The sequence below is a fragment of the Mobula birostris genome, chromosome 7 (assembly GCF_030028105.1).
Source record: "Mobula birostris isolate sMobBir1 chromosome 7, sMobBir1.hap1, whole genome shotgun sequence".
Taxonomy (NCBI): Eukaryota; Metazoa; Chordata; class Chondrichthyes; order Myliobatiformes; family Myliobatidae; genus Mobula; species Mobula birostris.
In genome coordinates this window covers 153,564,622-153,591,270 of record NC_092376.1, presented here as the reverse complement: position 1 = coordinate 153,591,270, position 26,649 = coordinate 153,564,622, and the positions used below count along the sequence as shown (strand labels likewise).

Sequence of the window (26,649 nt, the reverse complement as noted above, 5' to 3'; positions counted from 1 at the left end):
CTATCACAGAACCTCATCTCTGTTCCGCTGACCAGAAAATCTCCTATCAACACTGCAATCCTCTTCACCTTTCTGCTCTTCCGAGCCCCAGCACCAAATTCAGTGCCAAAGACTCAGTCACTGTGGCCCCCCCTTGGTAGGTCATCCTCCTCAATAGTATGTAAAGTTGTATACATTATTGAGGGGAACGGCCACAGGTGTACTCTGCACTGGCTCTGCATTTCCCCTCCTTCTCTTGACAGTCATCCAGTTACCTGACTCCTCCAATTTCCTCCCTGTAGCTCCTACCTATCATCTCCTCATTCTCCTATAAGAGCTGAAGGTCATCAAGCTGCAGCTCCAGTTCCTTTATGCGTTCTCTCAGGAACTGCAATTCAGTGCACCTGGTACAGATGTGGTTATCTAGGAGACTGGAGGTCTCCCAGTCTTCCCACATCCCACACAGAGTACAAAACACTGCCCCTGGAGTCATTCTCACTGAACTGTGCTGCCCTAACAGATGAGGAATGAGCAAATAAGAACAGAGAGAGAGTAATTTACAAGACAATTTACCTCACCTGAGCCTGATGAGCCAAAGCCTCTCTAAACACTGGTACACTCATAAGAATGGCCATTCCGCCTGCAGCTAAATTATCTTTATTGACCCTTTCTAATGAATCCCTCTTGTTGATTGGTTGCTCCTCAACTCAGAGAATCTACCAGAAAGTTCTTCCTTTAAAATTATGATTCTGTCCAAATTCAAAGGTAGCTCTTTGTATGCACCCCTGATGTGATTGTATGAAAATGTAATTACTAGCATTTGTTCCCCTCAGAAAGTGCAGTGATTATAATCTCAACTTTGGTAACTGTTGGATCCAAAAGTCAATCTGTCAGTACAGTAAATCCATAATTCAAAAAATATCCTTGATATTTTCTATTAAACCTTTGTTAATATTGCCTCTTACTGTAATCCCATTTAAGATGTTACTTGCCTTTTCACCATCATCCTCATTTGCACACATCTGCATGGGCTGAATCTGCATTTCTTTTCTCCAGTGTTAGTAAGATTCACATGTGGTAAGGCATGCTCTCCTCGTGGTAAAATGGCTTTGAAAATAGTTTAAGAATAAAATTATTACAAAGAAAATTATTCCAGAGTGAAGAAATTAAACTCAGCCTACAGGGAGGAACACACATCAAAGTTGCTGGTGAACGCAGCAGGCCAGGCATCATCTCTAGGAAGAGGTACAGTCGACGTTTTGGGCCGAGACTTTTCGTCAGGACTAACTGAAGGAAGGGTGAGTAAGAGATTTGAAAGTGGGAGGGGGAGGGAGAGATCCAAAATGATAGGAGAAGACAGGAGGGGGAGGGATGGAGCTAAGAGCTGGACAGGTGATTGGCAAAAGGGATATGAGAGGATCATGGGACAGGAGGCCGGGGGAGAAGGAAAAGGGGGAAGGGGGAAAAATCCAAGAGGATGGGCAAAGGGTATAGTCAGAGGGACAGAGGGAGAAAAAGGAGAGAGAGAGAAAGAATATGTGTATATAAATAAGTAACAGATGGGGTCCGAGGGGAAGGTGGGGCATTAGCGGAAGTTAGAGAAGTCAATGTTCATGTCATCAGGTTGGAGGCTACCCAGACGGAATATAAGGTATTGTTCCTCCAACCTGAGTGTGGCTACATCTTTACAGTAGAGGAGGCGATGGATAGACATGTCAGAATGGGAATGGGATGTGGAATTAAAATGTGTGGCCACTGGGAGATCCTGCTTTCTCTGGCGGACAGAGCATAGGTGTTCAGCAAAATGATCTCCCAGTCTGCGTCGAGTCTCGCCAATATATAGAAGGCCACATCGGGAGCATTGGATGCAGTATATCACCCCAGCTGACTCACAGGTGAAGTGTCGCCTCAGCTGGAAGGACTGTCTGGGGCCCTGAATGGTGGTAAGGGAGGAAGTGTAAGGGCATGTGTAGCACTTGTTCCGCTTACAAGGATAAGTGCCAGGAGGGAGATCAGTGGGGAGGGATGGGGGGGACAAATGGACAAAAGAGTCGCGTAGGGAGCGATCCCTGCGGAAAGCACAGAGCGGGGGGAGGGAAAGATGTGCTTAGTGGTAGGATTCCGTTGGAGGTGGCGGAAGTTACAGAGAATAATATGTTGGACCCGGAGGCTGGTGGGGTGGTAGGTGAGGACCAGGGGAACCCTATTCCTAGTGGGGTGACGGGAGGATGGAGTGAGAGCAGATGTGCGTGAAATGGGGGAGATGCATTTGAGATCAGAGTTGATGATGGAGGAAGGGAAACCCCTTTCTTTAAAAAAAGGAGGCCATCTCCTTCGTCCTGGAATGAAAAGCCTCATCCTGAGAGCAGATGCGGCGGAGACGGAGGAATTGCGAGAAGAGGATGGCATTTTTGCAAGAGACAGGGTGAGAAGAGGAATGGTTCAGGTAGCTGTGAGAGTCAGTAGGCTTATAGTAGACATCAGTGGATAAGCTGCCTCCAGAGATAGAGACAGAAAGATCTAGAAAGGGGAGGGAGGTGTCAGAAATGGACCAGGTAAACTTGAGGGCAGGGTGAAAGTTGGAGGCAAAGTTAATGAAGTCAACAAGCTCAGCATGCGTGCAGGAAGCAGCGCCAAAGCAGTCATCGATGCAGTGAAAGAAAAGTGGGGGACGGATACCAGAATAGGTTTGGAATATAGTTTGTTCCACAAAGCCAACAAAAAGGCAGGCATAGCTAGGACCCATACGGGTGCCCATAGCTACACCTTTAGTTTGGAGGAAGTGGGAGGAGCCAAAGGAGAAATTATTAAGAGTAAGGACTAATTCTGCTAGATGGAGCAGAGTGGTGGTAGAGGGGAACTGATTAGGTCTGGAATCCAAAAAGAAGCAGAGAGATTTGAGACCTTCCTGATGGAGGATGGAAGTATATAGGGACTGGACATCCATGGTGAAAATAAAGTGGTGGAGGCAGGATCCATGGTGACTACAGGGAGGAAGATTATTTTTAAAGAAAGGCCTTGAATTTATTTGTTGCCCTTAACAAGGTTATAGTATTGAAAACGCATTTAACATCACCGAATTAGTTTTGGAATAGCAGTCACTGTTAAAATGTAGCTGTAAAACTTGTCAGTCCTTCACAGCCAAAGCCCTCCCTAACCCTGAATACATTTACATGGAGTGCTGCCACAAAAAAAAAGCAGCATCTATATCATTAAAAAAACCCACCATCCAGGCTATGCTCTCTTCTCACTACCACCATTGGGCAGGAGGTACAGAAGCCTCGGGTCCTACACCACCAGGTTCTGGTACATTTATTACCCTGCAACCACCAGCTTCCTGAAACGGCATGAATAGCTTCAGTCACTGCTACTCTGAATTGATTCAATGATCTATAAACTCGCTCCCTAAGGCTCCTTACAACTTGTTCTCAGTATTACTTTCATTTGCGCTACTAGTCTTTTGCACATTGGTAATTTCTCCATCTTTGTTTATGTATAGTTTTTTTGTAAATTCCATTGCATTTCCTTTTTTTCCTGTAAGTGCCTGCAAGAAAATGAATCTCAAGTTGGACTTCTATTTTTCTGTAGAAACATATTAATTTGAAAGAAATATGTAGAAGAATTCTATAGCTTATAATATACAAGTTCATTTTTGAAAACCTCATGGGAATTGTCAGACGGCTGTAACACTTCTGACTTGCAGAGAGGCAAGTTACTTCTTCAAAGTAAGTAATCTTAAATTCCAAGCCAAATTTTTCATGAGAGGGGAGGAGCAGTTACATGTCACTCCTTTAACACTGCAATGTATTGTCAGCGTGAATTTTCTTATTCCAGACCTTGGAGAAGGAAACAAATTTACAAGCTTCCACATCAGGGACAAGGAAAGTATGCAAATTAACCAAATTATGCAAGATTGTTTGCTTACTATCATTGCTTGAACTAGTGGCTTCAAAAATTTAATCTGATAATACATTTCCATGATTGTCCTTTTCCTTACATTTCTTTAGTGCGGGGTTCCCAACCTTTTTTATGCCTGGACCTCCACCATTAACCAAGGGATCTGTGAACCCAGGCTGGGAACCCTTGCTTCTGAGGAACTTCCTCAATGTCTTGCTTGGAAATGAAGTGGGACAAAAGTTTGGTTGTGGTGTGAGATTGAGCAAAGAGGAAGAAAATCTGTACAGAAAGCATCTGCAATTTGTAACACAAAGGATGTGGGATGACGAGGAAGTCAAAAAAGGGAAGAACTATATGTGGGATAAAACGTTGCTGTCATATGCTCTAGCTTCATTGGAAGCCGAAGCTCCTGTTCTGCTCCTCCCATGAACCGCTGCATCATCTCGTCAGTGAAGTAAAGGCTCTATGTGCTGGTCATCCCAAGGTAACTGCCATGTGCTACACGCCTCCTTTCTCTGCAAGAAAGAGGTACATGTGTTAGTGACAGTTTTATGATCTGTGACTGAGGTGCTTGAAGAGATGTTTCCTGTCTGTCTCTCTGTGAATGTATGCATGTAGCAAAGAGTTGTGAGTGTGATTGCATTTTATTAATTTTCATTCAGGGTACTAGTGTCAATAACAAAATCAATACTTACTGCCATGCCTGCTACTTATTCGATTGTATCTATTGTTGGTATAACGTCTGCAAGCACCGAGAGTCTGTGGGAGAGGTGAATAATATGAACTGAAATCTACTATACTATCAGAAATGAAGCATGGGGGTGGAGACGAGGCTGCTGTGGCAATCAGTGAAACTGTAAGTAGTGCAATGGTGAAGAGAAAGATTTAAACAATGCCCTTACCTTAACTATTAACAGATTAATAAACTACTTCCAGCAGTAAATCCATGACCTGTGGGACAATCGAGTCTATAATTTACGTCAGACATAATGTCTTCCAGTGCCTATGTGTCAGTTGCCTGGATATTTTCCTACTCCCCAACGAACAGAAGGTGTCTCTCTTTCCCTTCGTGCACTGCACACAACAGCCAGTCCTCCAATAGAGCAGCAGAACGCTTTGGTTCTCTCCTATATCAGCCTCGCTGCTGCAATGATTGACAGCAACCTCTCCTTCAAAGCTGCCTTTCAATTGCATTGACGCCTCTGGAAATCCACGAACGGAGCCAATAGACCAATGCCATCTGCAATAATCATTTGAATTAACAGGCAGCACACATTTTACATGCTGTCTGTAACATTTCTGAATTACACAATCAATTTTCACAACATCTTTTCACAACCCTCTGGGTCCATGTAGCGACTATTGAACCATATACATTTTGAAAGCTTTATGTTTGTGCCAAGTTAAACCTAATTTTATTTCATTGCTTTCCCAAGTTGTTTATATCATATTTTTAAAATATATAGCATGAATGCAATACACATTTGGGCATTTAACTTCATTAGTTTTAACAGAGGACCTTTGTAACAAATGTTTATCAGTTGTTCGCCTTCATAGTGACTTCTGCACTCTTCCTTCCAGTCAGGATGGTGCTGAGCTGCTGTCTTCATCACAGTCGGAAGAATTAGACTTAATCGTTTTTTAGTTGTTTTTTCTTAATTCGTAGGATGGTTTTGGGGACTGCAGGGAGGTAGGGGTCAAGTTAAGGTTTAGGCACAGGCATGTGTGGGAATTGGAGGTCAGGCTGGACTCCAGTCCTCCACTCGGCCTTCCACATTCCATAGCCAAAGACCAGTGACGTGGAACAAAGAACCTCTGTGAGGACAAGGGCTGGTGGTTCCCTCAGGTAAGTTAGTTGCTGGCATGTTCCAGGATCTAAGTCCCATGCAGGCAGGAGGCACAGGGGCCGGTGACCCAATAGGTATGCGAGTCAGCGAGGCCAGAGGTTGAGGCCTACTCTTCGGGTTTGCATCATGGGTGAATCCAGAGTTTGAGGCCTGGAGTTTGGTATCCTCAACCAGGGTCCTCAGGATACTGAAGATTAAAGCCCGAAAGCCAATCAGAAGTCTGGAAGCCGGGGTATGATAGCTGGAACCCTGAGTCTCCAGGTCCATTTGGGCATTAAATCCATGAGACCACTGGAGACTGCAAACCAGAAACAGCCTTTCCTGTGGATGGAAAGTGGTGTATGTGTGTGGGTGGGTGGGTGGGTGAGAGGGAGGGTTGGGGCTTGTTTTGTTGTTATTGTTTCATTACTTACTCTGTCCTGTGTTGTTCTGCTGGGCATTGTCGTCATGCTACGTTGGTGCCAGAATGTGTGACGACAGTTGTGGGCTGCCCCCGCACCATCCTGGGGTTGCATTGGGCGTTTGCACACTGCGTTTTAATGTACTTGTGATAAATAAAATGAATCCAAATCTAAAGGATGGTCTCGTATCTCCAGCAAATTAATTTCATTTTATTCCGTGAAATTAGCTGGTAAATTGGGAACAAATGTTCTTGCGGAAATGTACAATGGAAATATGGAGCTTGCTTACGTTGTGTATTTAATATTTCAGTAAAATGAGTAATATTGTAAATACATTGTTTGATTAAGCATTCTTTGTTTGTTTGCATCAGTCATCACGTGTTATATGTAAGAAGTCTGTGAATGGCAAACGTTATCACACTACCATGTCATGTGGAGAGGGCAGTTTGCTCGGGAGAGCACACACAAAGTCGCCAGTTACCGGCACCATCTTTAACGTGTGCTAAAGTAACAACGCATAACTAAGACACACATTCCCCACTCTTTGTTTTGGCTTTCAAATAGATTTACGTTTTTGAGTTACAAAACATAACAGTGGAAATGAGAAATTTTAAATGAACCTGAGATGACTACTGACTTGTTGAAAGGCAACGAGATGTTTGAGTTTTTTAAAAGGAATCATGTAAAAACAGGGCAGCGCATGCTTCTTTGGGAATGGGCAGAGACATTCGAGTTTTAAAAATGCAGAAAACAGACAAAATTAACGGGTTCATAAACAGTGAGTACAGGGTGATAATAATCATAAACGTCTTAAAAAAGCAGAAATGGTTGGCTACATTGGAAAGACAGATGTTTTCAATTGCACAAGAGATAACTGGATTTGTATACTGAGTGAAATGTATTTTGAAGCAAATGCAATACCCCATGAAAAGCCAGTGCCACTTTTGCTGAATTAAATAGTTGCAGGAGTAGGCCATTCGGCCCTTTGAGCCTGCACCGCCATTCAGTACGATCATGGCTGATCATCCAACTCAGAACCCTATACCTGTCGTTCTCTCCATACCCCCGATCTCTTTAGCCACAAGGGCCTTATCTAACTCCCTCTTAAATATAGCCAATGAACTGGCCTCAACTGTTTCCTGTGGCAGAGAATTCCACAGATTCACCACTCTCTGTGTGAAGTAGTTTTTCCTCATCTCGGTCCTAAAAGGCTTTCCCTTTATCCTCAAACTGTGAACCCTCGTTCTGGACTTCCCCAACATCGGGAAAAATCTTCCTGCATCTAGCCTGTCCAATCCCTTTAGAATTTTATACGTTTCAATCAGATCCCCCCTCAATCTTCTAAATTCCAGAGAGTATAAGCCTAGTCAATCCAGTCTTTCATCATATGAAAGTCCAGCCATCCCAGGAATCAATCTGGTGAACCTTCCTTGTACTCCCTCTATGGCAAGAATGTCTTTCCTTAGATTAGGGGGTCATCCAGTTTAAAGGCATACTGTTTCCTTAGAAGTTTAACTGCTCCAACAAAAACAGCTAAAATGAGCCTTGCTGAAGGGTGTGCAACAGTGTCATCTGTTTATAGCTGCCAGGAGAGAGGCGTCGAAGTCAGTGCGCTAAACCAAAGGCAGTGTGGCAGAGTATCCATGCCCAGCCAGTGTTACTCTCCCAATGTTTGCTCGGCAGAACACAAGCTCTATTAGGGATGACTGAAGATTTCAATGGACTGAAGGATCTGGAACATATACAGTATATTTTGTGTGGTTGTAGTTTGCTGATATTTGCTTGTACCCAGGGGCTGAGCGTCAAGCCGCGGTGTCAACTGGGAAAAGGCATTGGAGGCAGTGCGGTGCAGTGTCCAGGCTGGAGTTGGTGCTGCCCCCCTCCCCGCTCCCGGTATTCGCTAAGCAGTAGACAAGCTCTATTCTGGTTGACTGTAGATAGATTGCACGAGCTTTGGACTCTTCCATTGTGTGATTGTGATGCCATTTATTCTTGCTATCTTGTGTGCGCTTTGTGTCATGTGTGACTGTTGGTACTGTGTTTTGCACCCTGACCCTGGTCTTATGTTTGGTTTGGCTGTATTCTTGAGTGTTCATGTATGGTTGAATGGCAATTAAACTGGAACTGAATTGAATATTACATCAAGTGGCTTGGCAGAATGGTTATTTTATATTATAAGACATAGTAATAGAATTAGGCTATTTGGTCCATGAAGTCTTATAACCATATAACAATTACAGCATGGAAACAGACCATCTCGGTCCCTCTAGTCCGTGCTGAACGCTTACTCTCACCTAGTCCCACTGACCTGCACTCAGCCCATAACCCTCCATTCCTTTCCTGTCCATATATCTATCCAATTTTACTTTAAATGACAATATCGAACCTACCTCTACCCCTTCTGATGGAAGCTCATTCCATACAGCTACCACTCTCTGAGTAAAGAAGTTCCCCCTCATGTTACCCCTAAACTTTTGCCCCCTAACTTTCAACTCATCTCCCCTACTCTCAATGAAAAAAGCCTATCCACGACAACTCTATCTATCCCCCTCATAATTTTAAATACCTTTATCAAGTCTCCCCTCAACCTTCTACGCTCCAAAGAATAAAGACCCAACTTGTTCAACCTTTCTCTGTAACTTAGGTGCTGAAATCCAAGTAACATTCTAGTAAATCCTTTCTGTACTCTCTCAATTTTGTTGACATCTTTCCTATAATTTGGGGACCAGAACTGTACACAATCCTCCAAATTTGGCCTTACCAATACCTTGTACAATTTTAACATTACATTCCAACTCCTATACTCAATGCTCTGATTTATAAAGGCCAGCATACCAAAAGCTTTCTTCACCACCCTATTCACATGAGATTCCACCTTCAGGAAACTATGCACCATTATTCCTAGATCCCTCTGTTCTACTGCATTCTTCAATGTCCTATTTTGATTAGTCCTACCAAAATGTAGAGCCTCACATTTATCAGCATTAAACTCCACCTGCCATCTTTCAGCCCACTCTTCTAACTGGCCTAAATCTCTCTGCCAGCTTTGAAAGCCTACTTCATTATCCACAACACCACCTACCTTAGTATCATCTGCATACTTACTAATCCAATTTACCAACCCATCATCCAGATCATTAATGTATAAGACAAACAACATTGGAACCAGTACAGAACCCTGAGGCACACCACTAGTCACTGGCCTCCAATCTGACAAACAGTTATCCACCACTACTCTCTGGCGTCTCCCATCCAGCCACTGCTGAATCCATTTTACTACTTCAATATTAATACCTAACAATTGAACCTTCCTAACTAACCTTCCATATGGAACCTTGTCAAAGGCCTCACTGAAGTCCATATAGACAACATCCACCTCTTTACCCTTGTCAACTTTCCTAGTAGCCTCTTCAAAAAATTCAATAAGATTTGTCAAACAAGACCTTCCATGCACAAATCCATGTTGACTGTTCCCAATCAGACCCTGTCTATCCAGATAATTATAAATACCATCTCTAAGAATACTTTCCATCAACTTACCCGCCACTGACGTCAAACTCACAGGTCGATAATCGCTAGGTTTACTCTTAGAACCCTTTTTAAACAATGGAACAACATGAGCAATACATCAATCCTCCGGCACCATCCCCGTTTCTAATGACATTTGAAATATTTCTGTCAGAGCCCCTGCTATTTCCACACTAACTTCCTTCAAGGTCCGAGGGAATATCCTGTCAGGACCCAGAGATATATCCACTTTTGTATTCCTTAAAAGTGCCAGGACTTCCTCTTCTTTAATCATCATAGTTTCCATAACTTCCCTACCTGTTTCCCTTACCTTACACAATTCAATATCCTTCTCCTTAGTCAATACCGAAGAAAAGAAATTGTTCAGAATCTCCCCCATCTCTTTTGGCTCCACACATAGCTGTCCACTCTGATTCTCTAAGGGACCAATTTTATCCCTCACTATCTTTTTGCTATTAATATAACTGTAGAAACCCTTCGGATTTATTTTCACCTTAGTTGCCAAAGCAACCTCATATCTTCTTTCAGCTTTTCTAATTTCTTTCTTAAGATTCCTTTTACATTCTTTATATTCCACAAGCACCTCATTTACTCCAAGCTGCTTATATTTATTGTAGATCTCTCTCTTTTTCTGAACCAAGTTTCCAATATCCCTTGAAAACCATGGCTCTCTCAAACTTTTAATCTTTCCTTTCAACCTAACAGGAACATAAAGATTCTGTACCCTCTGTTACGTACCCCGTAACTGGGTTGCCAAACCGGCAGAAATGGACCACTTAGTTGGAGTCTGGTTTAACAGAAACTAATAAAGTTTTATTAAAGAAATAGGTAACACAGTACTCTAATCGTAAGGATATAAATGCAACAGGTTAGCAATGATAAAACAAACAGGTACACAGAACTAGGGTAATAGGAATCAACCAAGCTCTATCGCAGTCTAGGGGTAAAATGATCAGTCTCAAGTGACGCAGAGTTCAGTGCAGCTTAGTACGGTTCGCAGTAATCGCTCTTGTGCCGTTGGAGAGAGAGAGAGAATGCAAATTTTGATTCAGACAGACCTTTGATGTTCTTCGCAGTTAGCTTTCGGGTGGACCCTTTTTTTATGTCTTCTGTGGTCACCGACTGTGACCCCTCCATTCCGGATACGACCGTTCTTCTGCACTGAACCCGGCACCCAGACAAGGGCGGACACACACACCAGGTTCCCACCGATCGTACCCTTTTCACCCTGTGCATCTATGGTTGGTTCCCGCGACCAGACCTCCAAACACTCACCAACTTGTGGGGGCACACCGCTCTTCCAGGGTCTCATTATCTCGTGATCTCGTGGTGTGTGTCGTGCCTTAGCGAACCTGTTCTTTTTATCCCCTTGCTGGGGTATCGCCTGTCCATCAAACTTCAAACAGTTCAGGTTCAAAGCAATCGGTCTGTCAATATATGAAATGTGTTTCTTTCTCGTTAATCTCTCTCTTCTCTCTTATTAGCATTTTGAATGTTTCTCCATTGTCTCCCTTATCTCTCTCATCAGCATCAATCTTCTGATAACTTGGTTTTTCATCACACCTCGAAATTTCACCTTTAAATGACCTCCATTTCTCTATTACGTCCTTCCCATAAAACAATTTGTCCCAATCCACTCCTTCTAAATCCTTTCGCGTCTCATCAAAGTTAGCCTTTCTCCAATCAAAAATCTCAACCCTGGGTCCAGACCTATCCTCTTCATAATTACATTGAAACTAATGGCATTGTGATCACTGGACCAGAAGTGCTCCCCAACACATACCTCCATCACCTGACCTATCTCCTTCCCTAACAGGAGATCCAACACTGCCCTTTCTCTAGTTGGTACCTCTATGTATTGCTGCAAAAAATTATCCTGCACACATCTTACAAACTCCAAACCATCCAATCCTTTTACAGTATGGGCTTCCCAGTCTTTGTGTGAAGAATTAAAATCTCCCACAATCACAACTTTGTGCTTACTACAAATATCTGCAATCTCCTTACAAATTTACTCCTCCACTTCTCGCTCCCCATTAGGTAGTCTATAATACACCCCTATAAGTGTTACTACACCTTTCCCATTCCTCAATTCCACCCAATTAGCCTCCCTAGATGAGCTCTCTAATCTATCCTGCCAGAGCACCACTGTAATATTTTCTCTGCCAAGCAATGCAACACCTCCTCCTCTTGTCCCTCCGATTCTATCACACCTGAAGCAACAAAATCCAGGAATATTTAGTTGCCAATCACACCCCTCCTGCAACCATGTTTCACTAATAGCTACAACATCATACTTGCAGGTATCAATCCATACTGTAAGCCCATCCACCTTTCTTACAATGCTCCTAGCATTAAAATAAATGCATTTAAGAAATTTTCCACCTCTTACTCTCTGTTTATTACTAACAGTGCAAACAACTTTACTGTTGTCTTTTTCTTCCTTCTCCCCACATCTGTTCCTACACTCTGGTTCCCTCCCCCCTTGTATCTAGTTTAAATCCACGGGAGCCTCCCTTGCAAACCTACCTGTAAGAATATCTGTCCCCCTCCAGTTCAGATGTAAACTGTCCCACCAGAACAGGTCCCACCTTCCCTGGAAAACTGCCCATTTATCTATAAATCTGAAGCCCTCCCTCCTGCACCATATCTTCGGCCACGTGTTGGATCTGCGCTATCTTACCTAATCCCACCTGCACGTGGCACTGGTAGCAATCCTGAGATTGCTATCCTGGAGGTCCTGTCCTTTAACTTAGCGCCTAACTCCCTAAACTCACCTTTCAAGACCTCCTCACTCTTCCTACCCACGTCATTGGTCCCTACATGGACCACAACATCCGGCTGCTCACCCTCCCTCCTGAGAATACTGAGAACTCGATCCGAGATATCGCGGACCTTGGCAGCAGGGAGGCAACAGACAATCCGGGATTCTCGATCTCTTCCACAGAACCTCTTATCTGTCCTCCTAACTATCGAATCCCCTATCACTACTGCTCAAACAACAGGAATTCTGCAGATGCTGGAAATTCAAGCAACACACATCAAAGTTGCTGGTGAACGCAGCAGGCCAGGCAGCATCTGTAGGAAGAGGTGCAGTCGACGTTTCAGGCCGAGACCCTTCGTCAGGACTACCTTCTTCGATCACTACTGCTCTCCTCTTTTCCCTCCTTCCCTTCTGAGCTGAGGGTCCCGTCTCGGTGCCAGAGATGCAACCACTGCAACTTGTCCCTGTTAGGTGCCCCTCAGCTGTGTGGAATACTTCGCCATGTCTTCAACCTGAGCCTGAGACTCTGGAGGGTTCCTGTACTGTGGAAGACGTCCTGCCTCGTCCCTGTGCCGAAGACGCCGCACCCCAGCGGCCTCAATGACTACAGGCATTGACCTCCCACATCATGGAGACCCTGGAGAGACTTGTTCTGGAGCTGCTCCAGCCTATGGTCAGTCCACACTTAGATCCCCTCCAGTTTGCCTACCAGACCCGACTAGGAGTCGAGGATGCCATCGTCTACCTGCTGAACCGTGTCTACACCCACCTGGACAAGCCAGCGAGCACTGTGAGGGTCATGTTTTTTGACTTCTCCAGTGCGTTCAACACCAACCGCCCTGCTCTGCTGGGGGAGAAGCTGACAGCGATGCAGGTGGATGCTTCCCTGGTGTCATGGATTCTTGATTACCTGACTGGCAGACCACAGTACGTGTGCTTGCAACACTGTGTGTCCGACAGAGTGATCAGCAGCACTGGGGCTCCACAGGGGACTGTCTTGTCTCCCTTTCTCTTCACCATTTACACCTCGGACTTCAACTTCTGCACAGAGTCTTGTCATCTTCAGAAGTTTTCTGATGACTCTGCCATAGTTGGATGCATCAGCAAGGGAGATGAGGCTGAGTACAGGGCTACGGTAGGAAACTTTGTCACATGGTGTGAGCAGAATTATCTGCAGCTTAATGTGAAAAAGACTAAGGAGCTGGTGGTAGACCTGAGGAGAGCTAAGGTACTGGTGACCCCTGTTTCCATCCAGGGGGTCAGTGTGGACATGGTGGAGGATTACAAATACCTGGGGATACGAATTTACAATAAACTGGACTAGTCAAAGAACACTGAGGCTGTCTACAAGAAGGGTCAGAGCCATCTCTATTTCCTGAGGAGACTGAGGTCCTTTAACATCTGCCAGACGATGCTGAGGATGTTCTACGAGTCTGTGGTGGCCAGTGCGATCATGTTTACTGTTGTGTGCTGGGGCAGCAGGCTGAGGGTAACAGACACCAACAGAATGAACAAACTCATTCGTAAGGCCAGTGATATTGTGGGGATGGAACTGGACTCTCTGACGGTGGTGTCTGAAAAGAGGATGCTGTCCAAGTTGCATATCATCCTGGTCAATGTCTCCCATCCACTACATAATGTACTGGGTGGGCATAGGAGTACATTCAGCCAGAGGCTCATTCCATCGAGATGCAACACAAAGCATCATAGGAAGTCATTCCTGCCTGTGGCCATCAAACTTTACAACTCCTCCCTTGGAGGGTCAGACACCCTGAGACAATAGGCTGGTCCTGGACTTATTTCCTGGCATAATTTACATATTACTATTCAACTATTTATGGTTTTATTACTATTTAATTATTTATGGTGCAACTGTAACGAAAACCAATTTCCCCCGGGATCAGTAAAGTATGACTATGACTGTAGGTCATCCCCATCAACAGTATCCAAAATGATATACTTATTATTGGGGGGAATGGTCACAGGGGTGCTCTGCTCATTCTGTCTATTCCCCTCCCCTCTCCTGACAGTCACCCAGCTACCTGCCTCCTGACTTCTAGGGGTGACTATCTCCCTGTAACTCCTGTTTATTTCTGCCTCTGCGTCACGAATGATCCAAAATTCATCCAGCTCCAGCTCCAGTTCCCCAACTTGGTTTGTCAGGAGCTGCAGCTGGAAGCACCTTTCGCAGGTGTAGTCATCAGGGACAATTGTACTCACCCTGACTTCCCACATACTGCAAATGGAGCACTCAACTGCCCTCACTGCTGACTCCATTACCTACTCTTAAGATAATTAGATTTATTAAAGGAACTTACCCAGTCTTACCTCACTTGGCGTGAAGCTCATCCTGAGCCTCTGCTCGCCGAAGTCTCTCGAGCCAAAGCCTTCCTACTCTGTCTCCCTCTACTCCGTCGCCTGCAACAACCTCACCACCCACTCCGTTATTCTTCTCGCTTTTAAGTACTCCCACTGCCTCTCGGTCCAACTTTCACACACTTGCGCAGTCATGCCCCGTTCAACAGCCGAAGAAATGACCGACTCTTCTCAATCTTCTCGCTTTTAAACACTCCTGCTGCCTCACGGTCCAACTTCCACAGGCTTGCGCAGTCGTGCCCTGTTCAACTGCCGAACTGTCTTCTCTGCCATTTCATTATGGCTGACCCATTTCTCCGTCTGCCCCGGTCTCTGGCTTCTCCCCGCAATCCTTCATGCCTTGACTAATTAAGAGCCTATCAAACTCTGCCTCAAATATACCCAATGACTTTGCCTCCACAACCACCTGTGGCAACAAATTCCATAGATTCACCACTCTCTGGCTAAAGAAATTCCTCCTCATCTCCGCTCTAAATGGACACCCCTCTATTCTGAGGCTGTGCCCTCTGGTCCTAGACTCCCCAACCATAGAAAACATCTTCTCCATATCCACTCTTTTGAGGCCTTTCAACATTCCAAAGTTTCAATGAGATCACTCCTCATTCTTGCGAACTCCAGTGAGTATAGGCCCAGAGCCATCAACCAATGCTCTGGTAACCCTTTCATTCCCGGAAAAATTCTCATGAACATCCTCTGAATCTTCTCCAATGCCAGCACATCCTTTCTTAGATAAGGTGCCCAAACAGCTCAGAATGCTCAGTGAGGCCTCACCAGTGCTTTGTAAAGTCTCAACATTGCATCCTTGCTTTTATATTCTAGAACTATTGAAATGAATGCTAATATTGTATTTGCCTTCTTCACCACTGACTCAATCTTCAAATTATGCTTTAGGGAATCCTCCATAAGGACTCCTAAATCCCTTTGCACCTCAGATTTTTAAAACTTTCTCTCTATTTGAAAAATAGCCTACATCTTTATTTCTTCTACCAAAGTGCATGACCGTACACTTCCCAACTCTATATTCCATCTGCCGCTACTTTGCCCATTCTCCTAATCTAAGCCATTCTACATCCTCTCTGCTTCCTCAGCACTACCTGCCCCTCCACCTATCTTCATTTCATTCCCAAATTAGGCCACAAATCCATAAATTTCATCATCCAAATCATTGATGTATAACGTAAAAAGAAGCAGTCCCAACACAGACCCCTGTGAAACACCAATAACCACCAGCAGTCAATCAGAAAAGGCTCCCTTTATTCCTACTCTTTGCATTCTGCCATTCAGCCACTGTTTTATCCATGCTAGTATCATTCCTCTAATACCACGCGCCCTTAACTTGTTAAGCAGCCTCATGTGTTGTACCTTGTCAAGGGCTTTCTGAAAATTCAAGTACATAATATCCACCGATTCTCCTTTGTCTATCTTGCTTGTTATTTCTTCAAAGAATTTCCAGCAAAATTGTCAGGCAAGGACAGGTTAATATGCTGGAACATGTCAAGGTTAAGAAAGAGGCAATGATGGAACATATAAAAAACATGAAGATAGATATGTCCCTGCACTGGATGGGATATACTGCAGGCTACTACAGGAATTAAGGGAGAAATTCTTGTACCGTTGGCAATAATCTTGGCTGTGTGGATTCAGTATTGGCTTGCCCACTGAAGGCAGAGGGTTGTAGTAGATTGTGCACTCTGCCTTCAGGTCTGTAATTAGTGGTGTTCCTCAAGGATCTGTTCTGGGACCTCTGTTCTTTGTGATTTTTATGAATGACTTGGATGAGGAAGTAGAAGGTTAGGTTAGTAAGACTGCAAATAACTTAAAGGGTGGTGTGTTGTGGATAGTGTGCTATGGGTTACTATGGGACATTGGCAGGATGCAGAGCTGGGTTGAGACTGGCAGATGAATTTCAATCCAGAAAAGTCTGATACACTTTGGAAGTTTGAAATTGATGGCAGAGTACAAAGTAAATAGCAGAATTCTTAGCAATGAGGAGAAAAGAGAGATCTTGGGGCCAAAATCCATAGGTCTTTCAAAGTTACCACACAAGATGTTAAAAAGGCGTATTGTGTGTTGGCCTTCATTAATCGGTGGATTTAGTTCAAGAGCTGTGAATTAATGTTGCAGCTCTATAAAAACTCTGGTTAGAACATTCTTGGATAATATTAAAGTTCTGGTCATCTCATTATAGAAAGGAAGCTTTACAGATTTACTAGGATGCTGCCTGGATTAGAGTGCATGTTTTAAGAGGAAAGGTTGAGAAAGCTAGAACTTTTCTCTTTGGAGAAAAGCAGGGTGTGAAGAGATTTGATACAAGTGTTTTAGACTAAAGGTATAAACAGTGGACAGACAGCACCTTTTTACCAGGGTGGCAATGGCTAATACAGAAAGACATTCTTTTAGGGTGATTAGGGGTTGTAGATTTCAGAGAAGTTCTGAATGCTAAGTGCTTGGAACGCTCCACTCGGAGTGGTGGTAGAGGCAGATACATTTGGGGCATTTAAGAGACTCTCAGATAGGTACATGGATAGGAAAAAATGGAGGGCTATGTAGGAGGGAAGGGTTAAATTGATCTTGGAATAGATTAAAAGTTCTGCACAACATCATGGGATGAAGGGTCTGTTCTGTGCTGTACTGTTCTATGTTCTACATTCATAGCTCATTCCTTATCATGTTTGCCATTCAAAGCTACAGACACAGTTTCCCAGCACCAGAGCACTTCCAAAAAATTATATCTATCAGAGAAGAAGAGTCATAAATAAATTTAATCATATCATAGAATTGTTCCACTAAACTAACAGCAAAAATTAATTCCTACAGTACAAAATTAAGATTCTTTGTTAGCTTCTAGTACTATAAACGAAAATGAAAATGTGCTGAGCTTTCTTGTGCGTACACTGAAGGCAGGGCCAACGTAAGCAGCTGCTGCCAATCATCTGCAGGGTTTACTGTCGGGCATAGATCTGGCCATCTCAGAGTGGGAGGCTCTGCTGCCTTGCTACTGGATGAAGTCAGTAGTGTGAGGCAGTGGATTGCATTCTTGCCTTTTACAAAGCATAAATTTGGCATCAAGCCACCACTTTTTATAAAAGCAACATCCTGATGATTCAAGTGTTGTTTCTTCCTCGAGTACAAAGAGATTTCTTATCCACAAACAGCTCATTTTAAATGGAATGTGATCTCAGCTGCTGGTTCACTAAAGATGCTGAAAATTTAAGGTAATCTCAGCCTCAATAATTTAGTGTCTGGCTAACAGAAATCTATGTCAACATGATTTTGTATGTATTCTCCTGGACTTCTCTTGATAGTAAAATTCTTTTAATTTGTGTTTTTTTAAGCTGAACATTTGAAGCTGGAAATTGAATCTGTCATTTAATGCTCTAATTAACGGTAGAGCAGATACAGGAAGCTGATTGCAGATGACGCAAATTTTACAACATGATGAGGAGATAAGAAACAGTAATTAGTTTTATTGTACAAAAAAATTTGCTTTTGGTGATCTTTTTTTAATCTCTTGTTCATTTTCTGTCCTTATATATTCTAAGGAAAAGGATGATTACAGGTCCTTACCGTTGTTGCCGTGAAACTAACAATGGTGTTGAACAGCAGCCTGTGGTAGCTGTCCTTCAGATTTTCTCTTACTCTATGATAATGCATGCAATGTTTGGCATTAACTTCCTCCTAAATAGTACTGGAAAGAGACTTAAACACATGCCACAATGGCTCGCTGTAGGAGGCTAGAGCAGAATTTGCAGAGGCCCTAGCTGAGATATTTAAAACATCTTCAGCCATGGGTGAGGTGCCGAAGGATTGAAGGATAGCTAATGTTATTCCACTGTTTAAGAAAAGTTCTAAGAATAAGTTAGGAAGTTATAGGCTGGTGAGCCTAACATCAGTAGTAAAAAAGTTATTGGTAGATATTCTAAGGAACCAGATATATAAGTATTTGAACAGACAGAGACTGCTTAGGGACAGTCAACTTAGCTTTGTGTGTAGTAGATCATTTCTGACCAATCCTATAGAGTTCTTCGAAGAAGTTGCCGGCAATGGTAGGTTGGTGAAGAAGGTTCAGTTGCTTGGTATTCATGATGAAGTGGAAAATTGAATTAGACACTGGCTTCATGGGAGAAGCCAGAGAGTGGTAGTAGATGGTTACCTCTGACTAAAACCTGTTTCTAGTGGTATGCCACAGGGATCAGTGCAGGGTCTTTTGTTGCTTGTCTTCTCTACCAACAATCTGGATGATAATGTGGTAAACTGAATCATCAAAGATTGGGGGTGGAGTGGGCAGTGTGGAAGGCTAACAAAGCTTGAAGCAGGATCTGGACCAGATGGAAAAATGAGCTGAAAAGTGACAGAAAAGTGACGTGTGAGGTGTTGCACTTTGAGGGGACCTACAAGGGTAGGTCTTACATGGTGAGCAGTGGCATACTCAGGAGTGTGGTGGAACAAAGGGATATGGGAGCACAGATCCATAATTCCTTGAACATGACATCATGTGTAGGTAGGGTTCTAAAGAAAGCTTTTGGAATATTGGCCTAAATAAATCGATGTTAGGAGAAAAGGAGATGGGATGTTATGTTGAACTTGTATACGATGTTGGTGAGGCCTCATTTGGAGTACTGTGTGCAGTGTTGGCCATCTAACTATAGGAAAAATGTCAATAAGATTGAAAAGAGTGCCAAGTAAATTGACAAGGATATTGCTGGCAGTTGAGGACCTGAGTTGGAGGGAAAGGTTGAAGAAGTTAGGACTTCATTCCCATAAAGGTTCATGGAAATTTGCTAGAGGTATACAAAATACTGAATGGTATAGATAGGATAAATGCAGGCAAGCTCTTTCCATTGAGGTTGGGTGAGACAGGAGCTGGTGGTCATGGAGATCATGGGTAAGGGTGGTGAAAGTGTGGATTGAGCTGCCAGCACAAGTGGTGGATGCGGATTAGAGTTAACATTCAAGAGGATTTTGGATAGCTATATGGATGGGAATTATGGCATGTAGCCAAATGGTTAAGGCGTTGGACTAGCGATCTGAAGGTCGTGAGTTCGAACCCCAGCCGAGGCAGCATGTTGTATCCTTGAGCAAGGCACTTAACCGCACACTACTCCAGTCCACCCAGCTGAAAATGGGTACTGGCGAAATGCTGGGGGTTAACCTCGTGATAGACTGGTGTCCTATCCAGGGGGGAGTCTCGTACTCTCAGTCGCTTCACGCTACAGAAACCTGCCTAAGCACCAGCCTGATGAGCCTATAAGGCTCGGGACAGACTTTAACTTTAACATGGATGGGAGGGGTATGGAGGGCTATAGGTTGGGTGGTGCAGGTCGATGGACTGAGCAGATTGATGGTTTAGCATTGAATAGATGGGCTGAAGGGCGAGTTTCTGTGCTGCAGCATTCTGTGATACTATGACTTTTATTGCAGACATAATGAAACGAGTTTCGACTTTCTATTCTTGTTACATTGTGCAATATATTTGGTGTATGTGCCATGCTGCGTGTATGAAATGAAAAACATGCATATTGAGGGGAAGGGAAAGCTAAGTTTGCTTTTAAAGTATTTTATGTAGATCAAATGAATTCTCTGCGTTTGGTTTTTTCATATTTCAATTTTCACCACTGTCTTTAAGGAGTTTGTACATTCTCCCCATCACCAAATGGGATTCCTCCATTTACTCTGGTTTCTTCCCACATTTCAAGTACATAAAACTTAAGGTTAGTAAATTGTAGGCATGCTGTGTTGTCACCAGGAGCATGCCGAAACTTGTGAGCTGTCCCCAGCACATCTCAGAACTGTGTTGGTTGTTGACACAAACATTGCATTTCACTATGTTTCAACGTACGTGTGAAAAATAAGACAAATCTTTTCTCTTTATATTTACTACAAGTGAATTCTAATTAGATTTCTGGTTTCCTTATCCCAGGGAATTTATTTTATGACAACAGATGTTGTTGTGGGGGATTGCAATTTTCCTTCTTTTCCATAAAATTAGACAAAAGTGAATACACGTAACTTTTCTATTCTCCATCCTGAGTGTCCAACTTTTGGAACCCTTTCTGTGTTCACTTGAATGCGAATAATGTCTTGCTTTTAACACTTTTTTTTGTTTTTCTAGTCACTTCCTTGAATTTTAATATTTTTTACTACTGCACCTATTGGCAATTAAAGCACGATGAGTGGGGTTTTGGCATAAAACTATTTGGTAAGGAAACCAGAGATAACAAAATTGTAAATGTAATATGTCTCATAAACTATTGGTTCTTGAACTGGGGAATAACTCTACAGTAACTAGCTACATGAACAAAGCAATGGACTGAAGTGTTAGATTCTGAAGCACGTTGTGAAATTGATACTCCAGTTTTCAATATATCCTATAGGTACTTCAAGCTGGTATAATACAATACAATTGCTTTACAATCTATAGTTAGGTTTTTATAATGAAGATTGTGTCATTTATATTTTTGGGAAATATTATGTACCTGGAATCAAATAATTTCTGGGAAACAATAATATTATGAGATTTGATCAAGGATTATAGATAAATTTATCTAATTAATTACCAGAAGGACAAAGGTATTCCCTTCACCAATTTTGTACCCTTCCCTCAACATATCTAATATTAAACCAGAATGTTTATTCAGCCAGTGCCTTAATGAGGGTCACTTGACTGGCCACAAGAACAGGAAAAGATTTCATAGACACAAGAGATTATGCAGATGCTGGAAAATCAAAATAGCACAACCAAAATGCTGGAGGAACTCAGCAAGTCAAGCAGAATTTATGGAGTGAAATAAACAGTCAATGTTTTGGGCCAAGACTCTTCATCAGCACTGAAATGAAAAAGTTGACAATCATCTTGGCTTGAGACTATTTGTAATCTTCTAACTGCTACTCTAGCTTAGATTCACTCATACAATACCCAAAATCAAAATTTAGAACTTTCATAGTTAGGTAAGGCCATACCAATAAAATGCACAGCACACTCATTTAATTTCAAACCAGAAACTTAATGCCAGTTGATCAAGCAAATTACCAAGCTGAAAATTATACCGTAACAAAGCAAAGTAAGCCATTTAAATCAAGGGAAACAAAATTGGAAAATAAACCATTTTAGTCATTTGAACTAAAATGTTAGTAAGATTTAGTAATTTATTTTTTATTTTCCAATTGCATTTAATTAAAACAACTGTCAGTTTTATCTCAGAGATACCAATTCTTTCAGAGTCCTAATCAAGTAATATTAATCACTTGATAAACCATTCATTGCTGTACTATCTTAATCCCTACCCCAACCCTGCCATTAGCAAGACATTCCCACCAAAACTTTATATAACATCTTTTAAATCCAGTGAAGACATTCACAGATAGTTAAGTACTTTCAGAGTGTACTGGTTTAGACTCATATTATAAAAAGAGAATGTAGACTCCGTGGCCACTTTATTAGGTACACCTGCACACCTGCTTGTTAATGTAAATATCTAATTAGCCAATGATATGGCAGCAAGTCAATGCATAAAAGCAAGGGGTTAAGTTTTTGTTCGGACCAAATATTAGAATGGGGAAGAAATGTGAGTTAGACTGTTGGTCCCAGGTGATTGTTGGTGCCAGATGGGGTAGTTTGAATATCTCAGAAACTGCTGATTGCCTGGGATTTTCACACACAACACTCTCTAAAAATTGTAGGGAATGGTGCAGAAAGCAAAAGAACATCAGTGAACACCAGTTCTGTGAGTTAAGATGCCTTTATTCCTGAGAATGGCCAGACTGGTTCAAGGTGACAGGAAGGTGACAGTAACTCAAATAACCATGTGTTACATTAATGATGTACAGAAGGGCATCCCTGAATACGTAACACATCGATCATTGAAGTGGATAGGCTACACAGCAGAAGACCACAAACATACACTCAGCGGCCACTTTATTAGGTACAGGAGATCAGATAATCAATCGGTTCAAGGCGGCAGCTCATCATCACTTTCTCAAGGGCAGCTAGGGATGGGCAATAAATGCTGGCAGAGCTGGTGACACCCACATCCCATGAATGAATGAGTTAAAATAAACGATAGCCTGGTTTTTTTGTGTTCTTCATCAAGGAGTGACTAGTGAAGGGGAGAATTTGGAAATTCTATTGATATTTCTTCCATGATATCTATCAGAGCTACTTTACTTTAGCTTAAGATTTCATGTGAAATATAACAGGAATTCCTTCCTCAGTACTATATTGATTGTGTGGTCAAAAATGTGGACTGAAGCTCAACCCACAATCTTTCAATTTTGAGGCAGAAGTGGCTTCACTGAGCTAGGGGTGATATTCTGTAATTGTGATCAGTACAGATAACTTCCCCTCCACCCACCTCCCATGCCCCTCCAAATCCAGTTGTCTGCCAGTGTTGCTATGCAACTAATTGATTGGAAGTGCATACGCTAGGGAATAACCATAACAGCCCCATTTTTTTGTCCTTCCCAGGAAGTGCTTGGCATGTGCTTTATGTTTATATTCATGCAGGAGTTCATGAGCTGAAAAAGATCCATCAAGAATCTGCTTTTCACTGCTCTTTGATACTTTGCTGAAGATTCACCGTGTCACACCACTGCAATGTTCCATTGCATTTAAAGTGATGTTTCACAAGTTACAAGGTAAAGATAGATGTATGAAAATACTGCAGTAATGATCTTGAGTGACCATGGTTTTAACACATAATTACAGATAATTGTTATTAATAAATGATTTGTAGTTATTAGCAAAGAAAACCATCCTGGTATATTATCAATTATTTATAATTAATTACCTTGTATTCTTAATGGAAAAGAAGAATAGAGGGAATAAGGAAAGAAGTTAGAGTTAGAGTAGAGATCAGACCCTGAAACCATTTCTTTTTTTTCTTTGCTCTCTCTTTTCTCTCTTTCTCTCTCTTCGTCTCTCTTCCTTTTTCTCTCTCCTCCCCCACCCCCACAAAATCATTCGGTCTTCCACAACCTGAAGCACCAGATGAACCTGCAGAGGGCCAGATCAATGGCATTCAGGTCTGGAGACCAAATAAGATACAAGAGGTCAAGGTACAATCTCCAGAAAGCCATCGCATGGGCCAAGTGGTAATTCCAGACCAAACTTGAATCAATGAAGAATGCTTGAGAGCTGTGGCAGGGCATGAACGCTATTACCTCTTACAAAGTAAAATCAAGTGACATAGGCGACAGCGGGGCTTCGTTTCCAGATGAGCTCAATTCCTTCTATGCTTGTTTTGACCATCAAAACATGAAGAGACCATAGACTATCATAGCCTCCTTTGACCCTGTGATTTCAGTCTCTGAGGCCAATGTGAGAGCATCTTTCAAGAGGGTGAACCCACAGAAAGCACCTGGCCCAGATAGAGTACCTGGTCAAGTATTAACGACTGGGCTGATCAACTGGCTGGCATGTGAACCAATATCTTTAACTTCTCACAATTGTAGGCTGAGGTTCCCACCTTCTTCAAGCAGGCTTAAAATATATTAGTGCCTAAGAAGAACGTGGTAACCTGCCTCAATGACTATTGTCCAGCAGCACCATGATGAATTGCTTTGAGAGGTTGATGAGGGAACATATCAACTCCTGCTTGAGAAAAAACTTGGCTCCAGTCCAATTTGCCTACCAGCACAACTGATCCTCAGCAGATGCTGTTAAATTGGCTCCTTATGCAACCCTGGAACATCTAAGCAGCAAATATACTTCTATCAAGATGCTCTTTATTGATTACAGCTCATCATTCAACACTACCATCCCTCAATTCTAATCAGTAAGCTTCAAGACCTTGTCCTTGAATGGAAAATTCTACAAAATGTAGTAGATATGGCCCAAACCATCACGGGTAAAGCCCTCCCACCATTGAACACATCTACATGGAGCGCTATATTCACTACCGTGCCTTTCCTTGGACCTTCCTCGACAAACTCTGCAAGATTGGTTAGACAAGTTCTTTTGACTATCCATAATCAGTCCCTATATATATCTGGTCCCTTAGAATATCTTCCAATAATTTACTGATGTCAGGCTCACAGCCTATAATTTCCTGTCTTATTTTTAGAGCATTTCTTCAACAACAGAACAACAAAATCCTCTGACACGTCACCTGTGGCTAAGGATATTTTAAACATCTCTGCTAGGGCCCCTGCATTTTCTGCACTTGCCTCCCACAAGGTCCAAGGGAACACTTCGTCAGGCCTTCAGGATTTGCCTCAATTTGCTTCAAGACAGCAAACACGTCCTCTTCTGTAATCTGTAAACAGTTCACGAACCCACTGAGCTTTGTCTCACTTCTGTTGACTCTGAGTCCATGAAGTTGCAGAAAATACAGTTAATATCAAACCCATTTCTTTTGGCTCTGTGCATAAGTGACCTCTCTGATCTTCCAGAGGACCAATTTTGTCACATACTACCCTTTTGATCTTAATGTATCAGTGGAAACCCTTGGGATTTTCCTTCACAATGTTAGAGCAACCTCATGCCTTCTTTAAGACCTCCTGATTTCCTTCATAAGTGCTCTCTTGCATTTCTTATTTTCCTCAAGTACCTCATTTGCTCCTTCCTGCCTATACCTGCTATGCATCTCCTTTTTACTTAACTACGGCCTCAACATCTCATTAAAGCCAAGGTTCCCTAAATCGGTTATCCCTGTCTTTTATTCTGACCAGAAAATACAAACTCTGTACTCTCAAAATTTCACTTTTGAAGTCCTTCCACTTACCAAGTACACCTTTGCCAGAAAACAACCCATCTCAATCTGCACTTGACAGATCCTTTCCGATCCCATCAAAATTGGCCTTCCTCCAGTTTAGAATTTCAATCCAAGGACCAGGCCTATCCTTCTCCATAATTATCTTGAAACAAATGGAATTATAATCACGAAATGCAAAGTGTTCTCTTACATAAACTTCTGTCACCTACCCTGTCTCATCCCCTAATAGGAGATTTAAAATCGCACATTTTCTATTTGGGGCTCCAATGTACTGATTAGGGAAACTTACCTCCGCACATTTGACAAACTCTATCCCATCTAGCCCTTTTACAGTATGGAAGTTCCAATCAATATGTGGAAAGTTAAAATCACCTGCTATCACAATCTTATGTTTCTTACAACAGTCTGCGATCTCTCTGCAAATTTGTTCCTTTCAATCCCACTGACTGTTAGGGGATCTATTACATCATGCCATTGATAAGGTCATCCCTTTCTTATTCCTCAGTTCCAACCATATAGCCTCAGTAGACAGACTCTCCAGTCTGCACTGCTGTGACATTTTTATTGACTAGTAATGCCACCCCTCCCCCTTTAGTCCCTTCCGCTCTGAAACATCTAAAACAACAGAATCCTGAAACATTGACATGCCAGTCCATAAAACCATAAAACATAGGAACAGAACTAGGCCATTCAGCCCATTGTGTCTGCTCTGCCATTTCATCATGGCTGATTTGTTATCCCTCTCAACCCCATTCTTCTGCCTCCTCTATGTTCTATATGCCCACCTTCTCCCCGTAACCTTTGATGGACTCACTTATCAAGAACCTGTCAACGTCTGCTTTAAATATACTCAGTGTCTTGGTGTCCACAGCCATCTGTGGCAATATATTCCATAGATTCACTACCCTCTGCCTAAAGAAATTCCTCTTCATCTCTGTTCTAAATGGACGTCCTTCTATTCTGATGTTCTGCCCTCTGTTCCTAGACTCTCCCATTGCTGTAATACCATGGACTCTTATCTTGTTAAGCAGCCTCATGTGTGGCACCTTGTCAAAGGGCTTCCGGAAATCCAAGTTAACAATATCCACTGACTCTTCTTTGTCTATCCTGCTTGATTTTTCCTTAAAGAATTCCAACAGATTTAT

The 26,649-nt window shown here is 42.6% G+C and overlaps 1 protein-coding gene across 9 annotated transcripts in view; it reads left to right on the top strand.

Moving 5' to 3' along the window:
* Positions 1-4,276: 4,276 nt before the first annotated feature.
* The window catches only part of LOC140200515 (long-chain-fatty-acid--CoA ligase 6-like), a 94,000-nt gene continuing 71,627 nt past the window's right edge, over positions 4,277-26,649 (top strand). The window contains exons 1-2 of one of the 9 annotated variants that reach the window (XR_011886647.1): positions 17,741-18,007; positions 18,128-18,248. Coding sequence is in view for 4 of the 9 variants with exons in the window: in XM_072263976.1 (XP_072120077.1) it covers positions 18,209-18,248 (40 nt within the window). In the remaining 5 variants the exon portion in view is untranslated. Of the gene's footprint in view, positions 4,405-17,740; positions 18,008-18,127; positions 18,249-23,271; positions 23,427-26,649 lie in introns of those variants that run through there. The other 8 variants (XM_072263976.1, XM_072263968.1, XM_072263969.1 and 5 more) reach the window with 8 other exon arrangements.